The sequence below is a fragment of the Clytia hemisphaerica genome, unplaced genomic scaffold (genome assembly GCF_902728285.1).
Source record: "Clytia hemisphaerica strain Z4C2 unplaced genomic scaffold, Clytia hemisphaerica genome assembly, whole genome shotgun sequence".
Classification (NCBI taxonomy): domain Eukaryota; kingdom Metazoa; phylum Cnidaria; class Hydrozoa; order Leptothecata; family Clytiidae; genus Clytia; species Clytia hemisphaerica.
In genome coordinates this window covers 1554533-1566626 of record NW_027103598.1, presented here as the reverse complement: position 1 = coordinate 1566626, position 12094 = coordinate 1554533, and the positions used below count along the sequence as shown (strand labels likewise).

Genomic DNA, 12094 nt, shown 5'->3' with positions numbered 1-12094 from the left:
GAATTTCCCGTTTATAGAAACGTTATTTCGGGGAGGCGACCATCAACAAAGCGTCCTTTATGAAATTGTCTATCAGGAAAACTTCGATCGGGGAAAATCCGTTGGTCCGTTATTGGAAAGGTCCATCAATCGAAAAGTTTGTGGCTACCTACTAGAATCAGAAGAGCTCCCTTTTCGATCAACCACGTCATATCAACCACTAATTCAATATTTCATTTCATTCATTTCTCAGTCGATGGCAAATGGTCAAAATGGGGCTCATGGGGAAAGTGCAGTGCATCATGTAGCACTGGTCAGCAAACTAGAACAAGAACATGTACTAATCCTGTACCTCAGTATGGCGGATTGGATTGTACAGACATTGATAGTAAAAATGAAATTCGAAGATGTACTTCACACCTATGCCCAAGTGAGCCAAGTAAGCAACACGAAATTCAATTTGTATTCCTAAATTTCATTTTTTGAAGGCACCCCTGCTGTATAACGAAAAACTAATGGTAATTTATTGGAAATTGTTAAAACTTTAGTTTTCAAATTTAAGATTATAGAGATTAGTTAATTATAGAGTTTATGCTCCACAATAAACCACGAAGCCTAAGCCACGAAGACTTTTATAAAAAATATATTTCTATAAACGATTATGTAATTTTTGGCTTGACCTAGCTAGTAGTAAATATCTTTATTTCATAAATTTTCAGTCGATGGCAAATGGTCGGATTGGAGCTCATGGGGAAAGTGTAGTGCATCATGTGGCACTGGTCAGCAAACTAGAACAAGAACATGTACTAATCCTGAACCTCAGCATGGCGGATTGAATTGTGCAGACTCTGACAGTGTTGTTCGGAATTGCAATGCAAAGCCATGTCTGGGTAAGGAATAACATAAGAAAGAGGAAGGTTAATACATCTATAAATAGTGAATGAATGCGCAAACAAATTCCACTCCGCAAATCGTTATCACGTGTCCTAAGGAACGACTCCTCACTATAAGAGATTTTATGTCAAAAAATTAGACGGCAAATTTCTGTTAAACTTTAGATCTGACAACAGACAAAAACGAAATAGCTGAAAAAGTTTGTAAAATGAAATGTATTGATATGAAAAGGAATTGTGGTCAAATGCTTGGATGTGGCGACCGAAGATTTGACGTATCAAAACATTGCCCTGAAACTTGTGCCTCAACGACTCGTAAGTTGATTTTAGAATTCAAACGGAATTGTGGTCAAATGCTTGCATGTGGAGTTGATTTTAGAATTCAGTTCAAGATTTGAATGAAAAACTATGTAATATTTTTACCATTTATGCCACAAATAGCCTTTTAAACTGAAATTTCTTTTAAACTTTAGATCGGACAACAGACGAAAACGAAGTTGCTGAAAAATTTTGTAAAATGAAATGTATTGATATGAAAAGGAATTGTGGTCAAATGCTTGGATGTGGTGACCAAAGATTTGACGTATCAAAACATTGCCCTGAAACTTGTGCCTCAACGACTCGTAAGTTGATTTTAGAATTCAAACGGAATTGTGGTCAAATGCTTGCATGTGGAGTTGATTTTAGAATTCAGTTCAAGATTTGAATGAAAAACTATGTAATATTTTTACCATTTATGCCACAAATAGCCTTTTAACTGAAATTTCTTTTAAACTTTAGATCGGACAACAGACGAAAACGAAGTTGCTGAAAAATTTTGTAAAATGAAATGTATTGATATGAAAAGGAATTGTGGTCAAATGCTTGGATGTGGTGACCAAAGATTTGACGTATCAAAACATTGCCCTGAAACTTGTGCCTCAACGACTCGTAAGTTGATTTTAGAATTCAGTTCAAGATTTGAATGAAAAACTATGTAATATTTTTACCATTTATGCCACAAATAGCCTTTTAACTGAAATTTCTTTTAAACTTTAGATCTGACAACAGACGAAAACGAAATAGCTGAAAAAGTTTGTAAAATGAAATGTATTGATATGAAAAGGAATTGTGGTCAAGTGCTTGGATGTGGCGACCGAAGATTTGACGTATCAAAACATTGCCCTAAAACTTGTGCCTCAACGACTCGTAAGCTTGTTAGCTTTTAATTTATATTATGAGACTGGTCTAACGAGCAATACACAGGCTGTAAAAGTCTGAAGACAAATCACGCTTTTACTCGAAATTTTTAAGTCCCTGTTACATGATATTTATTTCTGATTGGTTCGAATTCATTGACACTAATAAAGTAATTTACTGTAAGTTGTAAAGCAAGTAACATGGGAATAAAATCACTTGAACTTTTTCGAGTAATCACATGTTTTGACTGCACCGATGTAATTTTGCTCCCGTGTATTAGGGAGTGTAATTTTGGGATTCCCGGACAATTCCCCCTGGTGAATCCCCCCGCCGAATTCCCCTCCAGTAAATTCCCCCCTGGTGAATTCTCTCCCGGAAAATTGGTGAACTAAAAAATCATGTAATTTGAAATAAGCGAGTTGTGATTCTTAAAACTTTGTAAAAATTCGTGACCCTAAAATTGGAGGTTTGTTTCGATTGAAAGTTTTAAATTAGTCTCTCTAAGGGTCTAAAAATTCAGGATTTTTAGAAAATCTTTTGATTTCCATAGAAAAAATTGTAATAAAGTCTCTCTAAGGGTCACCTTTTCAGCAAAAATATCAGTTTCTCTAAGGTCGGTTTTCGGAGGTCCCGTCCGCACATACTTCTCATTCGCCAACCCTAGTACCCCCGGGGGTTACAGTCCATGATTTCGAAACTTAAAAACACATATGAAAATATATGGGTGGGAATTCACCAGGGGGGAATTCACCGGGTGGGAATTTTCCGGGGGGGATTCACCAGGGGGGAATTTACTGGAGGGAATTCACCAGGGGGGAATTGTCCGGACACCAATTTTGGGTAGAAAATTTAAATTTTGCGGGAATCAAATTTTGCGAATGAAAGATAATTTTGGCAAAAAAATGGTACACGATGAACAAAAAGCCTGTTTTTAAGGTCTGAATTGGCACACTTTTTGGGAATGCCTGAGAAAATTTAAATTTAGCGGGAACTTAATACAGCGGAGGGTGGCCAAGCTCTGCCAAATGTTATTTTCGCTAAAACTTTTTCCTATAACTATAAAGTATATAAGATAAGTAAATTTATGTATATAATAACATGAAAAGGCACCTGGATTGCTTTTTGGGATTATGTACACAAAGGATAGCAATGAAATAAAAATTGGATGTAAATTGATACCCACACCCCTGTCTCACAGCTCCGGTGGAACTTTTTCCTCAGTTGGGATAAATATTTCTATTGAAATCCCAATGAGGATATAAATTCTATTCTTCCAAGGTTAAAAAAATCCAGTGGGGATGGTTTTGCCAAAGTTTCCAGTGGGGCTGGGGTTCCAGTGGGACTTTGACACAGGGGTGTATACCCGAATATTTTGGTTAAGCAGTTTAAATTAATTTTTTTATGATTTTACAGGTTTTATTGTAGTTTGTGAACCTAAAAAAGAAGTAATGGTTATGTGTTATGGACGCTCCTATACATTACATGGAAAAGCAAAAAATGGTGCCAGCGCTAAACAATATGAATGGTACAAAAAGAGCAAAAAGGATTCACTAGTACAATTGGACAGCGATTCTCAGTACTCAATTACATACTCCGACCGTGATCCAACAAAAAGCAGTTTGACTATTCGTTCTTTCAGTATGGTTAAACACGAAGGATTTTACGCTTTCAGGAAAGCTAATCTGAACTACATTGATTGTTATGATTACAAAGTGACAGCTTTTCGTAAGTTAAATTGCTCTTTGCCCCCCGGGGGGAGGCTACCTACCTACCTACCTACCTACCTACCTACCTACCTGGACAAAAAGTGAAACATTTCAGTCCCACCCAGGATCACTTTTTCGCAAATTTTAGTAAACGTAGCATCCATTTTCGAGCATCAGTGGAACATCTCAGTCGGGTAAACGACACGTCAATGACCATATCATTATTGAAAATCACGAAACAGTTAAACAATTTAAGATATCACTAAAGTAAAAAATCTTGTGGTAAAAGGTCTCATGAAGTTGATGGATTGTCACTTGAAAAAAAGCTTTTTAATTTTATCAAAGTATGTCACTTTTTTGAATTTATAGTGCAATTGGAATATAATGATGGCAAAGATAAATTTGACGTCCTGGCTGGCGAAGATTTAACACTTGCAGTGAAAGCAAAAGACCCTGCATCTAAAACAAGCTGGACTGTTAATGGACAAAGTTTGATAGAACCTTTAATTAAAGCATCTCCTCATTATAACTTGCCATCTACTGATGATTTTGGCCCTACTGCACAAAGTAAGTAAAATGTAAATCTGTTTTCTTTGTACAGTAGTAAATAAAATATTTTTTCGTGAAATAGTTTGCTTATGAGAGTAGAAAACCTCTCTTGGAAAATAATCTTACACATCCTGGAGTCCATGGAAATATCTCTAGAAATTCTCAAATTGCTAGGAAACGTCAAAGTCGTTTTGCAAGAGACTGTTGTCGCGCTGAGAACGAAATTTATTGATTTATTCATTTTTCACCTTTTTTGGGGGCCCCTAAACACATCATCGGGGCAAAAAGTTCAGATGCATCTAGGGATACTGGCAGCAGACAATACATTTGTTTCGACTGCAACGGTAATTTTCTCATCGACTATTTTTTGACATTTGAATCTTGCCCTTTACCCTTTCTTAAGGGTAATTCTTTTCAGGTTTCCCAAAGTGCACTAAAAGGGTGTGTAACGCGAGAAAAACGAAGTTTTTTTGGCAAAATGAGGGTCGATTTTTCGCTCAAATTAACTCTTTTGAATAACTTTCTATGCACTTTAAGGGTCCAATTTTGCTACCCTAATTTTTTTCTGCGCATACAGTAGCTTTTAGATCGTGTGCCCTGCTCTGGTGGCCCAAACAAGTGATTAGAAGCTCTATCACAGCCCCGGATCACAGCTTAGCTTTTTTGGTGTCGATGTTTCTGTTTCTTAATGTAACGATGTATTCTAACATGGTCATTCGAATAAACCTGGGAACCAATATGTCTGTCCGTTGTAATATTTTCAAAGTCTGTGCTACTTTTATTCTAGTTTTGGAGATTCTCAATCCTCAACGGAGACATGGTGGAATATACAAGCTTAAATGGTCAACTCGTTTTCATCAATGCCCCATTGCCAATATTTATTTCAACGTTACTGTGAGAGGTATGAAAATCCATTTTGATTTTCAAGTGAAGTTTATTTTATGCTGTCTTCCTTCTTTCCTAAATGGTCACCATTTCCACAATACATTATCGGGAAAAAGTAAATTAACGAAAATGTAATTTGTTCTCCAATTCCATAGAACGTGACACAACAAGTACTACAACATCACCCACTACCATCACTACGACCAGTGTTATAACAACAACACCGCCATCTTTACCGAGCACTGATAAACCAGTACTCAAAGTGGGTCAGAAATACGTTTCACAAGACGAAAATGACGACTCTATAGGCTTCGTTATGTTGATTGTCGGCACTTTCTTAATTGGTCTTGCGATTGAATCTGTGCTTTGGTACTTTTATAAAAGGGAGTTAGCTCGCAAGATTAGGAGGTAAGTTCGATTAGCTCATTAGACTAAACTTAAATTTGTTCCTTAAAGTTGTTTTCTCATTAAAAGCTTGATCCAATGGGTATCTGGCATAGATTTATAAATCCCAAAAGGCTACAGTTTTTTTTTTATAAGCAAGTGTATGCCCCTTGGTCAGGCTCGAATATGCTTAAGCTTTCAACATATCGAGGCATAGCATATGCTTATTATATGCTTACGAATTGTTATGCTTTTGATTCACCCAACCCAATTTTTATAATATTTCTGAAATTTTGTTAACATTCGATTCAAAAGGCGTTCAGATTTTTGGAGTAGTGGAATGTGGCTAGTCATAGAATGTCTTTTATTACTTGACCACTTCCAAACCTTTTTGAACAGAAAAAAATTGACCACGTGAAAAATATTTCAGGCTGGCGTATATGCTCATGATATTGTGACGAAGGGAAGTTAGGCGATTGGGGTCACCCTTTAGTTATCGAGGGGACCTCTCAGATCACTTAACTGTTCCTTCGATCAGGGTATCCCTTATTGCGGATAAGTCTATGGACACGTAGTAAAGGTACGCTAATAGATTTCAATCAACATCAATTCTGTTTCTCCAATTAAGCAATAAATATCAAATAAGCGTAACATAAATAATATCAAATAACTTAGTAACTCTGGCATGTAATTAACGATAGTCTCTGTTCAAGTCCTTCTCCTTCAAGTTCTCCTTTTTAAGTCCTTTTCATTCGAGCTCTCCTTTCCAAGTCTTCTTCCTTCGAGCTCTTTCTCCCAAGTCCTTTTCCTTCGAGCTCTTCCTACCAAGTCCTCGATTTCTTTCCTTTTCTCGCTCATGTTTGCTCGCCCTATTCAGGGGTCTGGGCTCGAGGGCCTGAGCCCCACTCTATTGATTTCTATTCATCTTTCAGTTCATTGATATCGTGTTGGCTCAGTCCTAGTCTCTGTTTGCATTATTCATCAATGATTAGTTTACTAGCTTCACATCTCCGACGTTCGACAAGTGACGTCCTCGTCACTTCAAAAAAAATTCGAGATCGTGGTTTTGCTTACTTCTTTCTCTCAGGAATCATTAACTTTTTAATGTTTTTGCTTTCGTGCTGATGATTGGTGCAATTAAGTGCTCAATTGTGGTTGTTTACTTATCGAGTTTTCACAATGTTTAATGTTTATTCTTCTCTGGATTTTAGTTCGTACACTGATATGACTTCATATCCTCACGTTTGACAAGTGACGTTCTCGTCACTAAATTAAAACATAACATAATCGGTATATCCTGGACTGCATTTCATCTTCGCAGGTCTTCAAGTTGTTTTCATTGTTGATGTCGGTTCTTTATATATCAAATTTTACGTATAGTTAACAATTTCTAATGCTGAAATATTTTATTTGAAAACAACTAAATTACAAATTATCGTCTGATTCATAAATATTACATAAACTCATCTCTTAAAAATGTCATAAAATCAATAAACTATTTGTCCAATTTCAGTTTCTCTTTTAACATTTCAGTCTTTAGGTAATTGTTAGTTTCATTCGGTAAACATATCTGCATTCTATTCGACATCTCGGAATTTATTCAACAATTTCTCTGCGCTAAATTTTGTCTTGGTTGTAGTCAGTTAACTGTCCTTCTCAATGTACGCAATTTTGACTCGATATAACTATTTTTTCTGGTTTGGTGCTCTGTGCAGCTCTTTAAATATTCGTGTTTCATTAAATATCAACTTTATCAAGCATGGTTAAGTATTGAGTACTCAACACAATGAACGAAGTTTATTTTTGTTTCTGGGATAAATTTGTTGTTTTTCACAAATTCTTTTCTTGTACTCGTAGATCTTTCGGTTGTGCCATTGGTTTTTCTGGTCGTATATTTTATCATCGTTGAGAATTCTCTCACTGATTTCTGGTTGCTGCCGGCTCTTCACTTGGTATTGTATATGTAAGATTTATCAACGATATGATATTCATAATCAGGATGTACAACGTTGGTAAGATTATTTTCAGTAGCAGACTCAGTTGTATCTTGCTTCTGCTTCGATTTATCTGGTATTTTCGGCATTTCAGTTGAAGCGTCATACATTCTGTCGACTGTTTTGTGGATATTTGAACACTCTCGTATGATTTCGGAATATTATTGGACGGGTGTTCAATATTCTTGGACGGCTCTTGAACACTACAACATGGATTTTTAATACTCCAATTGGCTTCTTCATAATATCGGATGGTCTTTCGATAATATCGGTCGGTTTTTCAAAACTTCGGACGGCTTTTGACAATTTCGACGGCTTTTTAACAGTCTCGGACGCTCGGACGGCTTTTTGACAATCTCGGCTGACTTTTTGACAATCTCGGATGACTTTTTGACACTCTCGACGGCTTTTTGACAATCTCAGATGACTTTTAACAAACGGCTTTTGACAATCTCGGACGGCTTTTATTGACATCTCGGACGGCTTTTTAACAATCTTGACGGCTTTACAAATTCTCGACTGGGTTATTCTGGAAGACTTTCAAATATTCTTGGACAGGTTTTTCTAATTTCTGACAATGCTGTGAATTATTGGTGGCTGATGGATAACCTTGGAGGGGGTTTGAATAATTCTAGAGAATGTGAATCATTTCTTGTGATTTTTAGCGAAAGATGGCATATCTTGGAGACAGGTTGTAATCCTTGACAACGAGTGAAGTTTGAACGTTTCATAAACATTTGCCTCGATGAGTGAAATTCGGCGTTGTTGACATGTTAGACGTGGTCGGCGAATAATCTTTGGTGGTCGGAATGAAATTTCGGTGGTGATGAACTTCGATAATGATAGGTGGCGGAGAAGCTTTGGTGGTTATAAATGGTCTTGCGTGTTGGCGAATAAGGGGGCGGTGGGCGGTAGGTAATATCGGTGGTGGGTAGATTTGGGGGGGGGTTCTCGAGGGTCCTGATCTTTTACTGGCGTTCGCGTTGATGTGTAACGGCGTCCATCTAAGGAGATTCTTCTATTTTGTTGAGGAAGTCTGTTCCGTGTCGCTTGAGATTCTTGATTTTGGCTTGCATTCTTTCGATCTCTCTCATTCCGTCTGTGATGATGCAAATTTGGGGGTCGGCCAAGCGTATTGATTGTTTGAGGCATTATCATTCGTAACTTTTGTTCGATCACCTCGGATACTTGTTCATCGAGATCTCTTTCACCGGCGTACTCATTTAATGACACTCGTCTTGGTGTTGCACCGGAAAATTGGACAGTATGCTAATTTGTCGATCTTTTCGTTCAGCTCTTTGAATAGTTTGGTGGAGTTCACATTATAATTCGGCTTGATTGTGTTCTCCAATCTGATGTAAGCCACTGCTTCATTGAAGGTTTTGAATCTCTTTAAAATGACTGATATTCGTAAACCGTCATTCAGTCCGGCGATGAGTGAGTCCAATTTCTGCTCATTGTTATAATTTAATTGATGAACTAGATTTTCGAGTTTTTCAATGTAGACATTTAGTGATGAACATTCCTCTTGTTTGAGTTTGGCTAGTTCCGCTTTCTTTAACATTCTGATATCGGACGACCAGAAGTAGTTCAGCAACATCTCTTTATCAGCTTGTATGAAGGCTTCACGCCTGCTGGTAGCGCTCTGTAATAGTGCATCGCGTGACCTTGTAAGCCATATGCTGTTAGAACGTTCAAACGTTCTTTGGAGCTCCACTTGCCAATGGTTGCTATGCTCTCGAAACGTTCGAAATAGCTTTTGATATTTTTATTACTGGTTCCATTGAATTGTGGTATATCGTCCAAAGTCATTTGGATTACGTTCATCTTGAAGATGTTCGTCATTACTTGCTTGTTTTCGCTTTCATCGACACTGTCGTTTTAGCGAGTTGCATGTTGAATGATTTATAAGTAGTCGAAATGTGTTACCTCTAGATGCTGTATTCCTCTTGCCTAGTTTCCTTTACTTATTTATCTTTCCATTCATCACAAAATCGAAATCAAAATTTACTGCACAATGTTAGGTATTATTTTACTTGAATCAATTGTAACCAATGCTTGGTTACGGCAAAGGTTCACTGCGTTCAAGTTTGTTGAATAATTGATACCGAGAGTTCGACGTTAAACTTCTCTTCTCGTTGACTTTAAATAATTGATTTTGTGTAAAACTCTCATGTAAAATCACTTTTGTCCTTTTCAAAATAACGTGTCCTTAATCGCGAAATCAACCAAACTACCAATCAACAATAGTTCAGTTTCTGTGGTGTAATCTTTTATTGTTCTTGTTCCTTGGTGTAATGTAGCTCTCTCCTTTCGGATCTTTGATTCTTGCGAAGCGAGTTCTTCTGGTTCACCTTCAGTGTAACGAAGGGACTTTAGGTCTTTTTCCAATTAAGTAATATTTATCAAATAAGCGTAACATAAATAACATCAAATAACTTAGTAACTCTGGCATGTAATTAACGATAGTCTCTGTTCAAGTCCTTCTCCTTCAAGTTCTCCTTTTTAAGTCCTTTTTATTCGAGCTCTCCTTTCCAAGTCTTCTTCCTTCGAGCTCTTTCTCCCAAGTCCTTTTCCTTCGAGCTCTTCCTACCAAGTCCTCGATTTCTTTCCTTTTCTCGCTCATGTTTGCTCGCCCTATTCAGGGGTCTGGGCTCGAGGGCCTGAGCCCCACTCTATTGATTTCTATTCATCTTTCAGTTCATTGATATCGCGTTGGCTCAGTCCTAGTCTCTGTTTGCATTATTCATCAATGATTAGTTTACTAGCTTCACAATATGCTTAGGAAATCTGCAAATCTGAGCCTTCATATACTTATAAGCGTTATGCTTATAAAAAAACATGTATATGTCGTGCTTTAAGCTCTCCCAAGCAAAAAAAAACTAAATATCGCAAATAAATATTGCTGTTATTGTTTTCGAAAACCCGCGAAGCTTCTTATTGGTCAAACGCAGAAATTCTATTGTAATGTCACGCACGTGACCTAGGCAGGATTTCCTATCTAACCTCGGCACACTTTTCAGCCAAAGCACGACATCTAGTCCTTCGGGCTTTATAAATCTATGATATCTGGTCCTTTGCAAACTGGTCTGTAAAGTACACAACTACCCCGTGTCGGATCTTTTGGGCCTGTCGGATCTCAAGAACTACGGAAGTCTTTGACTTTTATCACCAGTGATAGATATTGACCATTTCATATAGTGTCAACACTAAATTTAGCTTGGTGCTAGGCCTGTACACTTTCGATAGAATCCAAAATATTTTATTTAAAATTTTAATTTCAGGAGTTTATCTATTTCATTGTTACATAAAGACAAGAATTATAAATCGGAATCAATAAATCAAGATGAATTGGCCACAGATGAGGAGAATTCAGACAGCCAACCTTTACTTCATAATGGCAATGTTACACCGAATAGCCTCCAGCCCATACCATCGTATAGATACGGCGAAGGCACTCTGCAATGAATATGACGAAGATAATGGGCGTTTGTACCGCGCTGTACCCAAAAAAAAATTGCAAAACAACTTTGAACAACAACTTCGGAATAACATTAACCATGTACCACAGAATAACACCCCTCCTGTACCGCCAAGCCTTCAAAAAAATGGCTGTATCCAATGATAGAGAACGTGTTGATTATAATCCGACTTATGTGGATCAGCTTAGATAGAAATTTCCAATTTTATTAGCTTTTGATTTTCGTATAATAATTTTAGCAATTTTAGTTTAAAACAATTCAAATAATGAAATCGAATCGGTTTTTCGGCATGAATATCGAATTTGAATTTGAGAGAATTTATTTTCTTAAAAAAATAATGTTGACTTTAGATGGAATGAATTTAGACTAGGGTAGAGAGAAATTGAACAATGCCTAAACCTTTGTAAAAAGTTTAATGTAATAATACCCAAAAATTTGAATGGAGAATTAACACTGTCACTATTATCAAATTAAATTTATTCGATATGAGGTTTTTAAAATGGTGAATTGTAGACACAATTTGTACACCTCGGATGATGTGGTTTTGAGATAAGAGGATTCGATTTGAAGTTCGATTTACTATGTATGAAGAAAGAAACTCAGATATGACCTTGATTTAGTAGGGGTGGTCCAAAAATGACTTTTTTGGGAATTTTTATGTTTAACCAATTTTACATGCTGATTCCAAATTTGAAATCCACTTTTCGATATCTCTTATCCCTGGCCGGCTACCGGAGACCTTTTTTTCGGAAAACCGCAAAAAACCGCAAAAAGTCAATTTTTTGAAATTTTCTATTTTGAATACACTCATTTTGTTTTATAAGCATACGGTAAATTTCGGCTGAAGCTCACTATGCTTAAGTAAAGCTCAATTTTGAGCCTCCACTATGCTTAACCCTATGCTTGGTAAAAAAATTATGAAGGGGGGGGGGGGGGGGAATTTTCGCGCATTTTCCCCTATCTTTAATCTTGAGAAAAATGAAGACATTCTATTGTTTTCGAATGTTTACAATATGATTTCGAATCTTTATAGTGTTGTGTTC

General features: G+C 36.8%; 1 protein-coding gene across 4 annotated transcripts in view; it reads left to right on the top strand.

Annotated features, from left to right (window-relative positions):
- The window catches only part of LOC136801922 (uncharacterized), a 35591-nt gene extending 24234 nt beyond the window's left edge, over positions 1 to 11357 (top strand). For 2 of the 4 annotated variants that reach the window (XM_067058606.1, XM_067058605.1), the window contains 11 exons: positions 233 to 418; positions 699 to 869; positions 1038 to 1187; positions 1346 to 1495; positions 1653 to 1802; positions 1911 to 2060; positions 3465 to 3776; positions 4127 to 4324; positions 5094 to 5207; positions 5347 to 5599; positions 10854 to 11357. In XM_067058606.1, coding sequence (XP_066914707.1) covers positions 233 to 418; positions 699 to 869; positions 1038 to 1187; positions 1346 to 1495; positions 1653 to 1802; positions 1911 to 2060; positions 3465 to 3776; positions 4127 to 4324; positions 5094 to 5207; positions 5347 to 5599; positions 10854 to 11037 — 2018 coding nt within the window. In that variant the 3' untranslated portion in view covers positions 11038 to 11357. The remainder of the gene's footprint in view (positions 1 to 232; positions 419 to 698; positions 870 to 1037; positions 1188 to 1345; positions 1496 to 1652; positions 1803 to 1910; positions 2061 to 3464; positions 3777 to 4126; positions 4325 to 5093; positions 5208 to 5346; positions 5600 to 10853) is intronic. The other 2 variants (XM_067058608.1, XM_067058607.1) reach the window with 2 other exon arrangements.
- Positions 11358 to 12094: the final 737 nt, after the last annotated feature.